The sequence below is a fragment of the Chamaea fasciata genome, unplaced genomic scaffold, assembly GCF_029207755.1.
Source record: "Chamaea fasciata isolate MVZ Bird 193981 ecotype frontalis unplaced genomic scaffold, bChaFas1.0.hap1 SCAF_10, whole genome shotgun sequence".
Taxonomy (NCBI): Eukaryota; Metazoa; Chordata; class Aves; order Passeriformes; family Sylviidae; genus Chamaea; species Chamaea fasciata.
Genome location: NW_027094095.1, coordinates 24,342,693 through 24,362,254, shown reverse-complemented (window position 1 = coordinate 24,362,254; position 19,562 = coordinate 24,342,693). Strand labels below are relative to the sequence as shown.

Below are 19,562 nucleotides of genomic sequence, written 5' to 3'. Positions count from 1 at the left end.
GGCAGCGCCCCCGCTGCCATGGCAACGCCGCCGCATCACCGCACTGCGCCTGCGTGCTCCCCGCCCCCTAGATTTTTTAAACCCCCTGCGCGCGCGCTGGCGGTTGGTTTCTCCGCGTCGCGCCCTGATTGGCCGAGCGGGCCGTTCCCCTCCGCGCTTCGATTGGGCCGGGGCAGGCGGAGGGGGCGGGGTCTGTGCTCTGATTGGCCGGCGGGGCAGAGGGCCGGCCGGGGCCGCAGAAGGCGCCGGGGCGGGTGGGATGCGGCGGGAGCGGCGGTGCTGGAGTTGAGGTCGCAGTGTCACCGGCGCTGCTCCTCCCTCACGGCCGCTGCCCAGCCGCGCCGGGGGCTGCAGCGGGCGGGCCCCGCGCCGGGGACACGGTGAAGAGGAGAGGGCAGAGTTGCGGCTCTGCCCGGACCCCGTTCGGCCCGGCCCGGCCCGGCCCGGATCTGAGGTACCCGCTCGGCGCCGGGAGGGTCCGCATCGCCCCAGCCCCGCCGGGCACGCCGCGCCCGGTGCCCCTCTGCGAGCGCGGCTGTGCGTATAAAGAGCTAGGGGAGGTGGGGAGGTGGGCTTCTGCTTCGTGCTTGTCAAGTTGAAACAGTGGGGCTTTAAAAAAAATTCCGCTTTTACAAACTTAAGTTTGAGGCTTATTTGGGCATTTGGCTTTTAAGGGAAATTAATTAACTGCTGCTGGAAGCATCAGAGGTGGCTGAATTCCTTGGAGGACTGCCTTAAAAATAAAGTTCTTTCCTGGCAAGTTGAAATGTAGAGGAAGCACCTTTTCTTGGCAAAGTTTCATGCTTGAGATAACTACAAAGAGACTTCTTGCTTATTTGTTAAAAGGTATTGAGGTATTTGCCTCATTTGTATGTTGCTTTGTTTGGCCACCTCAAAACAGTCTAATCCTGCTCGTGTGAATAAGTTAATGTGATTACATACCAATTTCTTCAGGGCTCTTTGAAGTCTGACTGCAAGTTTTGCACTATACTATTTGAGCTAAGCCAAGGCTTTATTTCAGAAGTCTTCAAAGTTTAAATGGTTTGAATGCTCACTTGAGTATGAAGATTAAAATAGGGCTTTGGGAAATTGATCTAGTGTTAAATTTGCTAAATCAGGGTTTTTTATGCCATGGGAGTTTCTAATTAGTGATAACTCTTTTGCTCCCTAAACTGTATCCAAGCAGCTTTTCCTTAAGCTTTATCTGCAAGCTTGTATTTTGTCCTACACATCTTCCAGGGTTCCACAAAGAAACTGTCAGGTGGACAATAAAGGTTTTGTGTTGACTTCGTATCTCTGACAACTTTGTAGGACAAAGTTTCTGCTTTGTTGGCCTGAACTCGAAACAAAAAAAGTACCAACAGTTTATGTATCCTATTTCTTGGTTTTCTTACTGTGTTATGCCTTTTTTCCTTCTTTTAAACACTGTAAGATAACAATGTACCTTCATCCATTTTTTATTTCTGTGATCTTCCCAGATTTGTTCCCAAAAGGATGGTCCCGTTCAGTTTCCCGCTGTCCAAGTGTGCACTGTGGGACCCGCTCCCCATGGGCAATGTCATTGGTGCACACGTCACCTATTACAGGTATCCATAACCTTTTTGGGGAAGCTGAAGGTTAAAATAAGTAATGGGTTGTGTGATGCAAAGCCTCATTTTGCCTTTGATTCTGTTGTATGACAAGACCCAAAGGAAAAGGAAGCAGTGTGTCTGTTAAAAGCATATAGGGATTTTCATTGGAAAGATTTCAGTTTCCATTCCTTTCCTTTGTGTAACGCAGTCCAGTGGCTTGAAGGTGCATCACTCTAAAGTAACTTAAAATTTCTTTCCGTTTTCTTCCCCTATGGATAATTGGTACTTTTTTAAAAACAAACATTAAAAAGAATTTGTGACCTGAACTTGCCTATTGTCTCTTTTTAGAAACCCCAGATTGTCTTTGGTGGAGAAAACGTTGCGGCTCGCCTATCGCCACGCTAAGCAGAATGAAAAGAAATCATTTTCCTGTTTTCTGCTTGGGACCCTGGCAGCAGATGAAGGTAATTCTAAACATGAGGTAGACAAGGCAGTGTTGGTTGGTTGAGTAAGCTGTTGTTAAGCAGCCTGAGTTGTGGCTCTTGGACTCTTAACTTTATTTATTTATTTTGAAGATGGGGAAGGAATAACGCTGACAATGGATCGCTTTGATCCTGGCCGAGAAGTTGCTGGTGGATCAGGCAAAATTCCAACTGCATCCCTTCCAGGAGACTTCTTGATTCCATGTACAGTTAGTGCCTGGGGACCTTGTTCAGATAATATAATAGTGCACAGTGCTGAAGATATCAGCTTGGCTTTCAAGGTAGGCAGCTCTTAGCAACTTTTGGGTCTCTTAAACAGTGGACTGTCTGCCAGGCAGGACACTGGACTATGCACAGAGCTTGATTTCCAGCACAGCAAGGTTATGGCTGAAGCAAGACTATGTAGTTTATTGTGTGAAATGAGCTGCTTGACTGTCACTGAAAAGTGTTTTGGAAACTTAAAATCAGTTAAGCCTCGCAGGTGTTTAAGGGTCACAGCGTCTTTAATCCTGGACAAAAATCTTGCTGGCTGACCAAAGTTTTTCAGTTGGTCTAACCACCAAAATCAGCAAAACAAAAGCAATTGAGCAAACTTACTTAAACAAGAGAAAAGAGCTTTTTTGTCTCTTTTCCCTCACAACTGTCATTAATCAGTTGCAGTATTTGCAGTATTTGTTGCTGAAGTGTTGCTAGGCAAGTGACCCACCCAAAACGTGTGAAGCCCTTTGTTGGTTACCAGCCATAGCTGAAATGTGTGCTCTGCTGTAGTCAGGTAACCTACTAAATAGATTCCATTCCTGTAGACTTTCCACTCCTGTAGACTTTTCCCTGTAGTTGTAGTGTGTATTTTATAATACTAATTAAGTCTGCTTCACATCTGAACTTTCTCACGATGATATATCCGGATGTTAAATTGCATATTTCTTGAATGCAAGTAAGAAAACTTTGATGAACCAGCCTGAGCCTTTTTGTTGTCTGTTATTATATTAATTTTTATATAATTGAAGTAACCCCAAGTTTTCTAATACATCATAAAGCAATGCTAAGGTGTGCAGAGCTGATTTTCAAGTGTATTCTGCATTATTCATTATATTCAGTAGAGCAGTGAGCTTTGGAGACTTGGGTTAATGGCTTTTTGTATAGTACCTACTGCAGTAGTAGCTGTGATGAATTATTTGAGTTCCTAGTGTAATACATCTTGAATCTTTGTAATCATATGAAAATTTAGTGTATTTAAGTTGATTTTTTGTTTTTGCTTACTTCTAGGGTCTGCAGCAGAGTCTGTGCAGTAAAGAATCTCTGGATCTTTCTAAACTGCTCACTGTTAGAGCTCATATCGTTTTCACAGAAAATCTGGATAATCTACACTTTCATTTTCACTGGGCTTCCCTTACTGTGGCAAATATTTTGGAATACACCCCTGTGAAGTCTGTCCCAATTATTCCAACAGCCCTAGCAAGAAATTTGAACAGTCCTATGAATATTGCACAAGTTCAAGGAACTTACAAATGTGGGTGAGTAAAGGGTGGTGCTAAAGCTGTCAAAGTGTCCTGTCAATTTCTTGCCTTCCCTAAAGGAGGTGGGTAGGAGAGATCTCAACTGTACTTTCCTTTTTAGTGAAATAACTGGCACAAAAATGACATGTCTTCTGGCCTTGGAAGTGTGTTAAAAGTTATGAACAAGAAACAGGAAATGAGGTGGAGCAAAAGCATTAATTGGTTGAGAAGTAGTTCTTGCTTTTGGCTTCAGTGAAAGGGTTTTCCTACTGGGGCAGGAGAACACACCTCTAATTAACATAATAAATATAAACAGTTTCTAGCTTTTTAAACATCATCAGTGCTTGCCCTACAATGAAAAGCAGGTGAATGCAAACCAAAGCTCTTTGTGCTTCTGAGATGGTACTAGGGAGTCATCATTCTGACTGGTAACTAATTTAGCAGCATGAACTAAGGATAGATCAGGGAAATAATTTGAAGCAACTGAACGTCATTTGATTTGAACGGCGACTTTATGAATGCCTCTCTGAAAGTTGCTCTTCAAATTTAACATGACTTGTACTTCATGATTTGTTCTGAACACTAATTCTAGTATTCACTAAAATACTATAAATAAGAGTCAGTAAGTTTTGTCCTTGTCAACTCTTTGATATACAGGGAATTGCTGAAAAGCTGGGTGTTGCTGTTAAGTGTGTGGAGTGAGAGTAGTTTTGATCTTTTTTCTGGAAAATTTTTTTTACAGTATTTTCTAAACTTGTACTTGTCTCTTCAGCATTTTTTTTCTGAAAAACTGTCTTCCAAAATACTAAAAAACCCAACTTTTGCTTTTTTTCAGCTACCTTACTATGGACCAGACACGGAAATTGCTTTTGCTGCTTGAGTCTGATCCCAAGGCTTATGCTTTGCCATTAGTTGGAGTGTAAGTGTTTGTCCAGGTTAATACACACATAGATTTGAGATGTGTCTGAGTGACTACACAGCAAGAATTTGGTAACAGAACTGTCTCTAATTAGATTTTTTTTCTTATTTCCAGGTGGCTGAGTGGAGTTACTCATATCTGTAGTCCTCAAGTCTGGGCCTGTTGCTTACGATATTTGTTCAGTTCTTCAATTCAAGAAAGGCAAGTCACTTTTATAGGTAAAACATAGAAGCTATTGGCTGACTCAAAAAGTATTCCACAGAAATGCTTGACATCATGGGCTCTGCTCAAAGATATTTGAGGAAATTCTGTGATTTTATATGTTGTATAGAGGTAAGGCTGTCTGGTTTAAGTATTCTTTTTGGTTTTGGCTTCTGCACTAAAATTTTCTGTTACTGAAGTTTTGGAAAGCTGAACTGATATCTTAAAGTTAGAAGAGGGTGAACATTAATATCATTAAGGTCACTGCATTTTAATTTAAAGAAGAAGCCACAAGCAGGAAACATTAGTTTAAACAGTGCAGGGGTTTTGGCTTTGAATTTTTCTTAGGGGTATAAGTTTTCTTCCTGGTTGTGCCTGACCAACATATTGAAGCATATTGATTTGCAGCCTATGGTGTCTTGTTGTAACTTCTTGTTAAATGTTCAGGTTTTTTAAGAGTGTTTGCATTCTGGGGTATATTTTCATTGTGATGTTAGTGAATAATCATTCCTCATTGTCTACATCTTCTCACTTGTAATATTTGCCAAGGTGTTCATAGTTTGAAACTGCACCTCAGGTAAAGGAGACTCTAAAATACGCTGCATGCATAAGCACTTCTGACTGACCACATTTGTTTTTAAATTATGAAACACAACCACGTTTGGTGAACAGATGTGTCTGCAATTACAAAATAGACTTCTTTCCCTTAACAACTGAAATATGTCCAAACACAGATAAGAGACCAATTAGATTATTAGATACACAATTTGGATGCTTGACTCTCATTAACTTTCACTGATGCCATCATGGAAGTGGATTAGGGAGATTTGATGAACCATGCAAACAGCATTAACCTCTGCAGGCTAACTGCTTAATCTGTGCATCATACATTTTTAACTCTTTAAATTGTAAGTATAAATGAATGTGTTTTCAAGCATCCTGTTTCTACTGCCTTTTCTGTCACGTATACTATTTAATGAAAAAGCAAACAAATAAAAAAAACCCACAAACAAGCATGCTACCAGTGCTATAAAAGGAAAAACTGCTCTGAAAGTAGTACTGCCTTTTCCTGGAAACACACATTGTTGTCATTATCCTTGAACTTGTGTTAAATGCTGATTGTTGTTTCTTGCTATTCTCAACTTGCAGGAAAAAAACTTCCAAATAATTTTCCTTTAAAAAAAGCTTTTTGCTATTTAATGTTTCTTGAATGCTTAGGGATAATTAAATCACTCAGTGTCTTTATAATGCATCTTCAACTGGAAAACTAAAAAGAAAATAAAACACAGTATCATTCTTACAGATGTTTTCTTGTGTTATGTTTGGACTCTTCTGGGAATTCATTTAAAGTGCTAAGTGATCATAAAGGTTTGAAATACAAAGGAGATGAATTATTCCCATTTCTCTGCTTTTCTTTGATTCTTGCATGTGGCTTCAGTAATAAATCTGTGTTATCTATAGCTCAGAATGCTGTGATTCACCAGTTTGCTAAACTGTTGTGAAAATTTGCTCACTGTATTGAAAATGAGGGCCTTCTTCATGTTTAAGTTATTTAAAGATGTGTTTTTCTTCTATTTTAGGGTTTTTTCAGAATCTGGGAGTTTTCTTATTGTGCTTTATTCATTGACACACAAGGAACCAGAGTTTTATGAGTGTGTTCCATGCAGTGGGCAGACTGAGCTGGGCTTTCAGATCCTAACTTGTCATGAAACAGTTCACCTCTTCAAAGTAAGTGTTTTGCTTTCCTCCTGCATCGTGGTACTTCAAAATTTGCCTTAAAAGAGTCATTATGATGTGACCCAAATGGATCTGGAGTGTTTGAAAATGATGGAGCTCTATAAAGCTGCTTTTTCCTAGGGACTGTAAATTCAGTTTGTCCCTCAAATTGAGAAATGACTTCCAAAGTCAGCACTGCTTTTCTAATAGCATTAAGCATCTGTCTTTTAAGTATATTGTGCTGTGTTGTACTTGATTAGTGTTCCTTCCTACTAGTGACCTTCTGGCCTTATGAAACTCAGACTTCCTACTGCATTTGTTACTCTGGTGTGCTGTGTTCACCTTGACCACATCTAACAGCTGCTCTGGGTTATGCTTGCTGGGGAGCAAAGCTGAGTGTTGTGCTTTGCTTGAAGTTGATGCAGAAAGGAATTCAGGGGTTACCAATTTCTTCGCAGTTTTATGAATGGCAAATTTTATCGTTGTGCAGAAGAGCTCTCAAAGAATTTGATGATACAAGTCTGGGAGATGGCTAGTAAGGTTTGAGGAGGTTCTAGGAAATCTCAGTTCCTTATGTGTTCTCCTAGGCTTGTGCAGAGCCTGAAGTTGAGTTGTTAATTTACTCAGTAAATGCTGCTATGCTCTGTCAGAGAAGCAGTGAGTGCAATGTGTGTGCTATACTGTGTACTCAAGTCTCTTCCCAGTTGAATTTCCTTGTTCTGGGCTGCCTTCTACCTTTAGCCTAGGGACAGCTTAGCTTTCTGGAGATGAGAGATCTCTCCACTGAAGCTCACTTCTGTTGTCTCCAGGAATTGCCCAGCTGTGGTGTGTGAAACAGCACAGGATCGTTTGCTGTTTCCTGTAGTGGTGACAGCCCTGGAGGAGTCTCTGAGCAGTTACAGTGAGGAAGCATCTGCTCATGACTATAATTAGCCCAACTACTTTACAGAGTAGCAGAGAACAGTGTTAAACAGGAAGGGAAGTTGGCTGCTTCCTTGTAGTGGTGAAAAATTTTGAAAGTAGAGGACGGGCAGCAAATAATCATATAAATGTCCTTAAAGCTGTTCCTTGGGGAGTAGTACCTCAGTGACTGAAAGTTTGAAGGTTTCGTGCTTCACAAGTGTGGAACATTTCATTCCAGAATGTTGAACCATCAGACAAGAGCCCTATCCAGTTTGAGTTGAGTGCAGAAAACCAAAATGCAGAAACTGAGTTCTTCAGCAGAATTTGCAAGAAACTTCCAATCAAAAGGTAAATCTCTCAGATGCCATTTATATGCAAAACCAAAATATTTATTGGATGAGGATTTTGATCTGTTCTGTGCTGTGTCGGTTTAATGCAATTCTCTTGCATTAAAATCTGTGTATGTGCTTTTGTTTATTCCTAGAGTTAATATTTTTCAAGTAAGATGGTCAAGCTGACTGTATTCCAAAAGAACCCACTTGGTACTGGTGGTTTTAATTTATACAGTGGATGTTTCTAAAAAGGTTTCCCCACTGATGAGGCTTAGCTTGCTGTATTAAGCTTTAAGTGAGATCTGTCCTTTGAAGCAAATCTCTAATTAAAATCTACTTAAGTCAGAAAAAATTCCTTTATTTCTTCCCACTTTTGAGGGCTCCAAGACCTGGATAGGTTGAAACTTAGTGATTTTTTAAGAACCCGGCTTATCCATCAAATTTTTATCTATGACTAGAAGATGGCCTTTATTTTCCTTCAAACAACGTTAGAAGCTTTACTGTAGCACCTCCTATCTTTTTACTATAAATCAGTGCTTAGCTGTTAGAATGTCACTTAAAAGGTGTGTTTGTTTGGTGCTGTGGGGAGGGAGGATTTGTATCTTCTTGCCCAAAAGCAGCATTTGTATTTTCATTGTTGGATCTTAAAACTGTTTAGTGGGTGAACTCCCCAGCTAACCAGAGAGAAGACAGATAGCAGCTGCTTCTTAGAAAAATGTTGCACTGTAGACGGCACACTGAAAAACATGAAGTTTCATGTTACTGCTGCCAAGTCTGACAAGCAAACGTTTTTACTTTGTTTTCTTTTGGTTTTAGTCCTCCCCAGAGCTCTTCACCCAGCAAGTTGTCAGCAAGTGATCATGACTCTGGTGTGGAAGATGAGGATTTATCCCCCAGACCAATCCCAAGTCCTCACCCAGTGAGTCAACAGGTAACTAAGTAAATAGTTGCTCTGGGTATCTCAGCTGTGACTCTTGGAGCAGTAAAACTCATTGTAAGGGAACTGGAGAGTGTAAAGCTTCTCTGTCAAAGTGCTAGCAGGGGAAAACAGAATCGAAGAATTGAACCAAGAGTCCCACTCTTTCTCTAGTTAACCTGCCATTTTTCCAGGATTCTGGACACTTTAATTCCTATATATGCTATGATTTGGGAACAGAGAGAGTAGTTTCTACTTTAGGAATCTCACTGTTGTTGAATGGAAGAGCTGTGGTGCCTGAGACAGAGACAGCAAGCTCTTGTGCTTTTTTTATTTCATTTACCCAAAAGATCTGCTGCTCTGTCATTTTTTTACTGAAGTGTGTACAAATACAATAAATACCAGCCCTTGTACAACATAGGTCTAGAAGGATGTGATGTTTGTGTATAAAATATGTTCTATTGCAGCTATCTCCTGCATCTAAGAATAGTAAGAGGGGACATAGAGTCCCCCTCTAGAAGGGGAATATCCATATTCTGAAATGTACTCCCAAATGGACATGGAGCATTCATTTGGCAGACACGGCTGTTAAGCTATATGAAAGCAATTTTCCTTTCAGAATGATCCTAGAGATATTGCTGCTTTTTCTGGATTCTCCGGTCTTTTAGGAATGTGTTTAACATGTGGTTGGTTTGGAGCTGATAATCATCATATATTGATTTTTAAATGAAAACATTTTCTTTGAGGAAATTCTGCATTCAAAGAGTAGACAATGTTTTTCAATTATCATACCTGTGTGTAATTGTCCTTTCAGGTTACCAAAATTTTTCCTGCAGTGCCAGAGCTGTCACTTATTTTGGATGGGAGTTTCATAGAATCAGGACAATCATCTAAACCTGTGGGGACTTCAAGTGCTAAAAGTCTACCCACAGTGCCAAATCAGCCTATTAAAAAGAAATGGTGCATGAGATCTACGTGTCACCCCAGCCAGCACTCTGAAGACAGGCAGAACTTTCCTGCTAATATGGGAGATCCCTCTTTGAGACGATTACCAAATCCTATAAACCAGAAAATTCCAGCTTCAATGCCTTGTAGAGGAAATCAGGCTCTACTGCAGCAGCAGGTGCAGTGTAAGAAGGCTTCCCCTCAATCAAGAAAAAGTTCAGGATCATCTTCTCCTTCAACCCCTTGTAGTGGGCCTTCCCCAGATACATCTGTGCACCACCCCAGAAAGTCACTGGAAAAACTTGCGTTAAATCCTGAAAGTGTCACAGCGCAGGGAGAGCCTCCGGTTAGGAGAACATCAATCTCTGCTTCCAAACAGCTTCCTGCTGTTACACAGCCAGTCCTCCACAACTCTGCTTTGTCACCACAGAGCTGCAGACAGCCACCAGACCTGCAGGTGCCAGTTCAAGCATCCCCTTCCTGTCCAGCATGCAGCTGTCAGTGTCCTGCTTCTCTCCAGTACGTTCCCATAAACTCATGGCAAGGAATTGGTAAAATGAGCCCCAAACACGGAGCAGAAATCCAATCAGAGATGGCTCAGCAAAATCCTTGTGCAGTGTTCCATCAAAATATCATTTGCCCAAACGTTTGCTGCAACCCAGGATATGCCACAAGCAGCCCTATAAACATGAGATATCCTGGGAGAACAGGGAACTGTTCTCTTGACAGTGGCTTATCACCTGGAGTCAGGATGGCAGCGAGTGCGAGTGCAAGCCCCTCGAGCCCGCAGTGCTGTGCAGCCCACTCGCCGTGCCTGCACACGCCTGCTCCCCCAGCAGCATCAGATAACGGCATGATGGGATTATCTCCAGATGCATTCCGGCTCCTCACCGAACAGGACAGACAACTCAAATTGCTTCAAGCTCAGGTTTGTGGGAATGTCAGCTTTCTCCTCTGCCCTCTCAGTGATTATGCTTTGATAGTTCGCCTGCCAAAGGAATTAAATTAATTGTTGTCTGTTGGAACACGAGAGCCTGTCATACCAGCTGCAGTCTGGCCATGGAGAGGGGACTCAATTAGCTCTACCTACTGGTGTCACTTTAAAAAATTATTTGACTTATTTTTCATTAAATTTTGCTTTTATTTTTGTGGTATTTCCATAACATTAAGGTTTGTTTTTAGTACACTGCTGGTAATGTGAACTGATACACTCTTTGTATAAATGCTTTTCTACTTAAATGCTTGTGTAAAAGAAATTATTGCATAGGCTTTGGAATTATTGTAAACATATGGATGAAGCGCAGAATGTTCTCATGTGTTGCTTTTTCCACCTTTAAGCCTGCAGCTCCCTGAGCTGTTGCTGTGAAAACTTCAGTTGTCTGCGTCAATTCCTGATTCATCAGGTCTTTACTAGTGCTGGAATACTGGACTTTGGGAGTCTTACTGTGTTTTGTTGCCTCACCTGGTTAAGTCTCTTCAAAATACCACAACTTGCTAGCCCTGTATTTTGCAGGGTGTGACTTGGGGCTGAAGAGCCAGAGTGTAAGTTTTACTGCTGGTGATGAACAATACAAACAGGGAAGTCTGCAGTACTTGAACTAGAAAATTACAGCTGGAGTTTGGTTTTGGTATAGTTCCTGTATGTAAAGCCAAGCTCCGAAAGCATGGATTGTGCATGAAGGAAACCCCTCCTCACTGCAGCCTTCACTGTTACTGTATTTCTCCCTGGAGCTGCAAACTAATCGGTGAACAGGGTGGATGAAAATCCTAGAGAGAAGATTGCCTGGCAACCTTAATTTTATCATTTAATTGCTTAGCTTTGTAATTAATACAAAGTTGGTGTAGGAACAGTTGGCATATACATGCTTGGCTGGTAAGTCAGTTAATAGGCTTTGTATGTGAATGAAAGGGAAGGAATACTTCCAGCAAGTCTGGTGCAAATAGGCTTTACCCAAGTAGTCTTGGTGCTGCCTCTGCCAATGTGCTTAAAGATCTTCTTTGCTAGCCCTGCCAACATCAAAATTGGTGTTTTGATTTATTCTGTGTGCACCACTGAGAACTGGAAGATGTTCAGACTGCCGTGGCAGCGCAGCCTGTGTTTGAATCCAGATCTTAGCAGAACCCAATTAATTCACTTTTGCCCGTTGCAGCTTACATTTTATTGTGCAGCTGCTAACTTTGTGCTGACTGTTACAGATCCAACGCTTACTGGAAGCGCAGGCTCGGCAGGCGGGCTCCTGGGAGGCGGCAGCAGCCGGGCAGGCTGTGCGGGTGGAGAAGCCAGGGGAGCTTGTTTCCATGGAAACACAGACCTCGCCGCCGCCGCACAGGAGGAAAAGCGTGAGCGTTGCCGTGAGCACAGGTAACGCTTCGTTCTTTTCAAACAGACCGGCACCGCTTTTTCTGGACATTTCTGTGGTTGCTTTGGGCACGGAGGAAATGTTCTACAGAAATGCTGAAGCTGTGCAAACATGCACCTAGATCCAAAAAACACCGAAGCTGTTGAGGTGTTACTTGCAAGTTTAGGCTGGAGTTACTTTTGTCTTTGGTTGCCATCACTGAAAGAATTATTTTCCCAACAGCTGTAGAAAGATGTTCTGCTTAAAATGGGCCTTATTAAAACATAACTCCACATCTTTTTTTGATTTAATAGACTGTTTTGAAAAGTAATAGCTTCTGTGCCATGTGGTGTTCCAATAAATATATTATTGATGTTGTTTGTAAATTATGCATGAAGAGGGGATCGTATTTGCTTTAATTTAGGCAAGTTATGCAGCTGTATCTGTACAGCTGCATATTAACATACTGGTTCCTCTTAAATCCATGGAAATGTTGTGGTTAGTCTGGAGGAAACTTTGAAGCAGGCTCAAGGTCAATACATTAAAATTATTTAATACAACCATTTTTTTCATCAAGTATACTTTGGAAGAAACTATGACTTGAATGATGTTTTGGCAACTTTTAGCTGATTTAAACTGTAAATCACTTTTTAAATGGTTAAAGAAACACGAAGGGAGAAAATTATTCCTCTAGCTATACAAAGCCAAAGGGTCTCAGAGTCAATTAATAACTCTTCCTAAATAGTTAAATGTCTAATTTTGTCCTAGGTTCTAGTTTATTTTGGAATACAGCCTCAGAAAAACAAGGCAGCTCCATACCACGAGGGAAAAAAGAAGATGAAGAGATTTCTAAGGAAGATATAAGCATTTCAATTAATGCTGAACAAGATGCAAGTAATACAAGTATTGCTTCTTCCTTAAGGGCGGTTGACATGCCCAGCTTTGTAGAGAGTATTCACCTTGTGGAAGAAAGAACTAATCAGAACACTCCCCAGTAAGTAACAGAAACACCCTGTGCTCACATAATGTGCTGAAATGCCTTATGTAAGTTATTACTTCTGTAACATTTTTTTCTTCAGGAGTTATAAATAGTCTGACCTCAGCTGTTGTGTTCTCTCCCTTCTTTATTTTTTAATTATGCTTCGAATTGTACAGCTCACCAAAACACAGCTGCCTTTAGAGTCTGTATTTATCAGTCATGCAGGTTAAGCTCACATACCTATCAGCAGCAGCTGATGGCAAAAGCCTTTAACTTGCAAAAGCATGCACTGTGCTAGCAGCATTCTTTTTCTTACCCTAAATCCTGACTGGAAAAGGGGGTGCTGCTATACTCAGTTGTTTTCCTACAGGGGCTTTTCCTTGTCAGCATTCAGAATCCTTCCAGTTCTGAGGGGCTTGAGATGAGGAGTTTATGATTATGCGGCTATTCCCTGAAATTCTCTATTTTATGCCTGATTACTTTGTGTGTGGTGCATGCAGATACTGCCTTCACTGCTGTTAATTTAATTATTTTTAAGCTCAGTTTCTTTATAGTGCAGTGACTAATCTCAGACTAATTTGGGAAGTGGTTTTAAAAATATTCTAAATTATCTATATGGGTGCTATTTCTACGTAGGAATAGCTCAACAATTTAGCACTTTAGTGATCTAATATTGTCTAAGTATAGAAAGCTGAAGGAGGAGGAATACCCTTGCAGATAAATTAGGTTCCTAAAATACTCATATTGGGAAAAATTACGGTAATTAAGTTATAACCTAACTATTCATAGTCCTTGATTAAAGTCCTGTCTGCAAACATATACTGCTACCAGAAATAATATGGATTCAGATCAATCTTATGAACATTGTATTTTAGAACAATGCCATCTTAGGGTCTCTTCAACTTGGATTCATAAACCCATAAAATAGCTGTAAAGCATCTCATAGTGAGAATGTAGAGCATCACCCAGATTTCTTTGAGGAGGAGGAGGGGAACATTTTTGGGAATGATGAATAATTGCTAGTGTAACAGTAGCTGATAACCTACATTGACTATCTGGTATGTCACGTGGTTTAAATCTTATCGCTTTCAACACAGGCAATTGATCAGTTGAGTTCTGAAATTCCCTTATCTTACACTTGTCTCCTCAGGAGGAACAGGAAGGGGGAGGAGGGTCGCTTGAGGATCTTCTTGGGATGATAGTAGTATTGATATGTCTGGTCTCCAAAGGCTTATGCAACGCACACACCAGGGGGGTGCAGAGTATTGTGTTATAACTCATTCAGTATTTACCCTTTTTAGCCTTTATAGCTCCTCTTTCACATCTCTTATTGAAAAATATTTCAACTAGGTGTTTGTTCTGAGCTTGTGATACTCAGTGTGTGTGTGTATGTGCACTTGTAACTGTCTTTGAGAAGTTTTTAAACTGCCACAGGAATCCCATGATAAGTTATGTACCTTGGTAAAAGCAGCTTTTTGAGTAAGACGTGTCAAAGCATACAGAAGATACTTGCTCCTAGAGACTTATAAGTGAAATGCTGAAAACATAAATTCCAAATCATTAACAACTTTCCTTTAATCTGGTTTAAGATACAGAGTGTCACTGAGTTTTGACTAGTCCAGAGATGCCATTGCCACTTTCAAATGATCTTTTGAAAAACTAGTCAGGCTGTTGCAGTTGCATACTTGGAGGTCTATTTCCTCTGTCCTCAAATGATTTTTGAGAGGAAGGGACTGCAGAAAGGAGCAAAGCCTTGAGCAGCAGGCAAAACTAAACCCCCTTAGGATCTGTTTGCAGTACTCGATTGCTCTCCTCCTCTGATGTTTGTGGAAAAAATAAATTACATGTAGTGATAATGATGCTTTTGCTGTTTCAAGGAAGTATGTAGCTATCTTGGTGTTCTCTTCCAGAACTGGAAACGTTTCCCAAGCACTTGTTCGTGGTTCATCCTTGGAAGAAAGTGTCAGTGTGCCTTTACAGAAAGAGCCATCGGAGGGAGCCAGGAGCCAGGTGGTGGTAACAAGTGAGCAGAGCTCGGAGCCACCCACCTTGCTGCTGCCTCGGCAGCCCTCAGAGGAGCAGAAGCTTTACCAGGACTTACTGGTAACTCAGGCACATTTTATATTCTGCACTGAATGAAACAGTCAGAACAGCACCCTGCTGAAGTTCTGATGTGGTATTGGCATGAATGAAAGCTGCGTGTGGTTTTCAAATTCGCATTGTGCTCTACAGAAGGCTCCAAGTTTGTGGTTCTTAAATTCTTTAAAAATGTTTAAGTGGTTATTTTGTACTTCTCTTTCATGCATACATGGAGTACTTTCTATTATCTAATAAATAATAATTTAATTCAAGGACATCAGCTGATAACCTCCAAATTAGTGGCCTTTAAAATAACACAGCATTTTACCTTCAAGTCCCTCAAATGCAGATACTTTAATCTTGAAGAATATCAGTATGTGAAGTGTTTAAAGTCAGAACAGACTCTTATAGAAAGCTTGAAGTGTAAGATGTTCCAGTGTTTGACTACACTGCTGTGAGTTTAAGTGATTGCATCTGAACTGTATCTGAATTTGCCTTCTTTGTCAGAATAAGCTATTAATCCATCAAGTTGTATTTGAAGTTATGTAAGAATAAGTCAGGATTTTGGTATTTGACAGTCCCTGTATGTCATGATGTTTTTGCCATGTGCTCCCTTTTTAGGGCCAAGTAAACCACCTCTTAAAGACCTCAGAAGAGCAAGATCACTTGCCTTTAAAATCAGGATTTGTTATTGATGATGGTCCTACATATCAGGATATTGATGATACAGCAGAAGGGGCTTCAGAGACTGACACAGGAGGGGTGGACAAAGAGAGTGTCATTAGTGCCACACTCAAACAGCTGAGGAGTCTTGGAGTGACAGTGGACTCACCTGGCAGTGTGAAGGAAAATACACACAAAGTGGAGAATGCCAGGTAAAACGCTGGTGGTTTTGAGTAGTAATGTGTAGGTCCAACTGAAAATGAATATTTGGGTCAATGAGTCAAGAGAAGACTGTTCACTGCCACTGGGATTTGAGTGCACTTTGATCTACATTTCGTGCAAAACTGAAACGCTGGCTCGTGCTATGGGCATTTCAGACTGGTTTAAGAGCTCTGCTAGCAAAACTCAGTTCATTTAAATATAACACAAGTAGCTCTTGCTGTTCGAGCATCTGGTGGTTCTCAAGCATTGTGCGTGCAATTCCCTAGAATGACAAGGAAGCTGTGGGCAATTCTTTGGTCTGTGTCAAAGTATTCCAGAGCAACTCTGGACTTGGGAGACTGAACACTAAGCAGCTGTGTATTTTGTCATTGCCTCTTAACCTTTGTCTTGCACATTACCAGTATATATGAAGTTGTTATTGTGGCTGTGGTATCTAATCAAAACTGGTTCTGTCCTAATTGCTTGTTACTGTGGGTTCTGTGCCTTGAGCAGAGAAAGTGCTGGGGAGGGAAACAGCCTTGTTGAAACAGAGGAAGGAACAGAGAAGTAACTTCTGAAGGAGGGCTTTTAGACACAGGAATTTACTTGTGTAGCTGTGTAGGCATAGGCTGACTGCCTGGTACAGCTTCACTTTCATCCGTATTGTCTTCTTGATCCTAATGTGTAGCTGTTATGTAAACAAAAAATCTAACCATCTCCTAATTAATCTTCTCTTCAGCCATGTGTCAAAAGCTGTTTCCAGTCATACAGTTTCTAACCTCTTTTCTCTCCTTTTTACTTGAATTTTCTTGGGTGTTTTTCTGGAATTTCTGGACTACCTTCCTGGCTGGAGTCTGTCTGTGTTCTTTTAATGCTAGTAACATGCTAACACGTGAACCCATAAGGCGAAACTGGAACTCTTGGGGTTTTTTCCTTCAAACTTGGGGAGTGGGGTGGAGTTCTTCCTTCTGCCACTTTCAAGACTGATAAACAATTCTGAGAAAAGGTCTACAGCTCAGTAGAGAAGGAAACAACAGTGCAGCTCTATAGCATAATAAGTGGTTGTTGTTGTGGGCCAGTTTATTCTCCCTGGGCAAACTTCAGAATTTGCACTCAGTGAAATAGGAAGCCTCTTAATTCTTTATATGAGGAGCTTGTGTTTCTGAACTAATATATGATGTGTGAACTAAATGCAGTGGTTTACAACCATTACTGGTGTACCAGAGCTTATTCTTTCAGTCTTTAAACACTTGATGTATAAACAAGAAATTGCTGCAGCAGGCAACAGAACAAATGAACATTTCCCGTTTGAGGATACTTCAAAAACTAGAACTCTGTGGGCTTCTGGAAACAGATGCTATGTCAGAGTTTCTGTAAAAATCCTGGAATTACCGTGCATTGGGAAAGATGTTCTTGGTCTCAGTCACTGGGTTTGTATTTCTAGCCATAAAATTTGGGCTGAATGGTAGAATTCAGAGTTGTAGGATCAGACACACATGATGTCACATTCACTGGTGAGAAAAGACCAAGAGCTCAAACCTGCTTTAAAACCAAAACCAGCTCTGTAACCTGCTTGAGATGGGTGGCTCTTCATATGAGAGTACTGTGTATTTGAAGGAGAAAGGGGTATCATCCATCCTCTGTGTTTGGATACTGTGGGGGTGAGTAGCTGGGTTTCAGTATGTGCAGATAATATGATCTCAGTCCTGATCTGGAGCTGTGTTTCAGAAGACAGAAATCAGTACAGTGAGCAAAATTGTGAAATTGATGTTTTTTCCTGTAATGCTAAGGTAACTTTTTGATGCTTTATTTCAGCATCTTGGCGTGCATAAGTCCTGAAGCAGTGGTGCCTGGATTAAATTCCATGTCACTTGTCAATGTCACCATGTGTCCCAACGTTGTTGATCTGAGCATGGAAGCAAATGCCATAGCACTGAAGTATCTCAGTGAAAATCAGTTATCCCGACTGTCTCTCAGTCGCTCAGGCCAAAATCCTCCCTCGGATTTCTTCTTCCAAGACATCTTGCAAACAAATGGGGACAAGAGCATGGTGGGTCTGAGTTTAATTTCACCCAACAACATGTCCTTTGCAACCAAGAAATACATGAAGCGATATGGGCTGATACAGGGCAGTGACAGCAGTGAAGATGAAGAGGAACTGCAGGCTCAAGATGGCAATTTTGGCACTGTCAAAAGCAAAAGCGTGCCAGACAAAAACTGCACCCCTGCATTGGACAGCTTCAACCACCAGACTGAATTACCCAAAAGAATGGATGGAAGACTTCCCATTCACCTAAAAAGTCACAGCAGAGAGCTGACTACTAATGCTTCTCCACCAGAATTAAACAGCCCTGTGTTAAGAAATATTGCAAATGAAATTTTTCCTCCCAGAACAGATCAAACTGATGAAAACTCACTTCAGTTCCTAAAGGATTTAAAATCAAAGACCAGATTGTTACCTGGGAGGGTTGAATTCACTGAACAACCCCTCAGAAAAGATGAAGGAGAGTCTCAGGCCTTCCGTGGAAATCTACATACTCCAACTCTTGAAACGTTAAACCAGTCAAACAGCATAAATTCTGTTGGCACCATTCTTGATGTGAAACAACTCAGGCAATTACCGAAGCTGTTCTGAACATCCCCTGAGATGGCTTCAACCACTGCTTCAAATCAGAGGGACCTCTCTGTGGAAGACTACAGGAAACCACGGACTGAGCTGTCTTTGAAGAGGTCACTGTGTTGTAGCAATGTAAAACTTGCAGAACTGAGTTCTCAGCCCAGCTCAGGGACAGCCACCTCAAAGTGCCTGGCTGAGGCAGTGCTGATCAGCAGGGACATATGCGTGCGCTTTTGTTTACAGTTTGGTGTGATTTTAAAGCATATTGAAGGTGAATCAAACTGAGCCCAAGATGTACTTTTAATATAATTTTAACAGTGGTGATTACTTAAGTGTTCTTCTGTTGACTTTTTAACAACAGACTTTTCCATGTTTGTGCCAACTGTGAGCCACTGCTAATATGTTTGGCAAAGCAGGGGTAACAGAGCTAAAGCACTAATTTCTAGAAGTTTGTTGAAATGGTTGGATTACTGTGTGTGGGTCGTGTCTGTGGGGAAGAGAATTATAACTTTGGCTTTACTTTGCATAAAATTATTTTGAATTCAGCCAAAATGGCACATGTAACTCTCTGTATCATGAAATCTTTGAAGGAAAGGAGAGAAAGCTGGCACTTTTAAAACTTGTAATTTTTTTCACCTCTATGTTTTCTATTTATTTAAAATTACATACTGCTCATAAAGGTCAAAGTTTCCATTAAAAAAAAATTAATCTCCACTTGTCCAATGCTGCCTTTATTTAAGACATATGTGGCTTTCTAGTCATTGTTAAAATAGTTGGCCTGAAGTTCACTGGTTTACCTGCCACTGAACTCCTCAGGAATCTGATACTGAGTGGTGGAATAATCAGAAATAATAATTTACATTGTTCTGAATTAACACAAACATACTGTCACCAAGCACTCCAGTCTAATGCTGAAGCAGCTCTTTTCCATAATTGTGTGATGAGAATATTGCACAAGGTGAAGAATTTGGCTGGAAGTGGTGATTCATTCCCATTCCCACCATTCCTGGTGGCAGGACAGTGGAATGATAGTGGAGCCATGTGTTTTCTCACTGGCCTTTTAGTGCATCAGCATTCTCTCACAGGCGTTGGAACAAACTTTGTTTTAGCGATGGCATTGTCTCAACAGCAGTTCAGGCAGTAGTGCTGACCTTGCCTTTCCTGTTCTGAGTGTTAAACCAGAGATTAAAACACACCACACTG

General features: G+C 41.0%; 1 protein-coding gene across 2 annotated transcripts; it reads left to right on the top strand.

Annotated features, from left to right (window-relative positions):
- The first annotated feature begins 280 nt into the window (after nucleotides 1–280).
- Nucleotides 281–19,108, top strand: STIL (STIL centriolar assembly protein). Of its 2 annotated transcripts, none has more exons than XM_066192777.1 (16): nucleotides 281–454; nucleotides 1,479–1,586; nucleotides 1,920–2,035; nucleotides 2,147–2,334; nucleotides 3,320–3,567; nucleotides 4,385–4,468; nucleotides 4,583–4,669; nucleotides 6,250–6,397; nucleotides 7,527–7,636; nucleotides 8,437–8,551; nucleotides 9,351–10,409; nucleotides 11,678–11,843; nucleotides 12,589–12,814; nucleotides 14,710–14,902; nucleotides 15,500–15,753; nucleotides 17,558–19,108. In XM_066192777.1, the coding sequence occupies exons 2-16, from the start codon at nucleotides 1,495–1,497 to the stop codon at nucleotides 18,375–18,377; spliced, it is 3,906 nt and encodes a 1,301-aa protein (XP_066048874.1). In that variant the 5' UTR covers nucleotides 281–454; nucleotides 1,479–1,494; the 3' UTR covers nucleotides 18,378–19,108. The 2 variants fall into 2 exon arrangements, with proteins under 2 accessions (XP_066048874.1, XP_066048873.1); XM_066192776.1 differs by lacking the exon at nucleotides 281–454 and adding an exon at nucleotides 479–537.
- The last annotated feature ends 454 nt before the right edge of the window (nucleotides 19,109–19,562 follow it).

Coding starts and splice junctions, on each gene's coding strand:
- STIL (XM_066192777.1), top strand. CDS start 1,495: ATGGTCCCGTTCAGTTTCCCGCTGTCCAAGTGTGCACTGTGGGACCCG. Junction 1,587..1,919: donor GCACACGTCACCTATTACAG/GTATCCATAACC, acceptor GTCTCTTTTTAG/AAACCCCAGATTGTCTTTGG. Junction 2,335..3,319: donor ATATCAGCTTGGCTTTCAAG/GTAGGCAGCTCT, acceptor GCTTACTTCTAG/GGTCTGCAGCAGAGTCTGTG.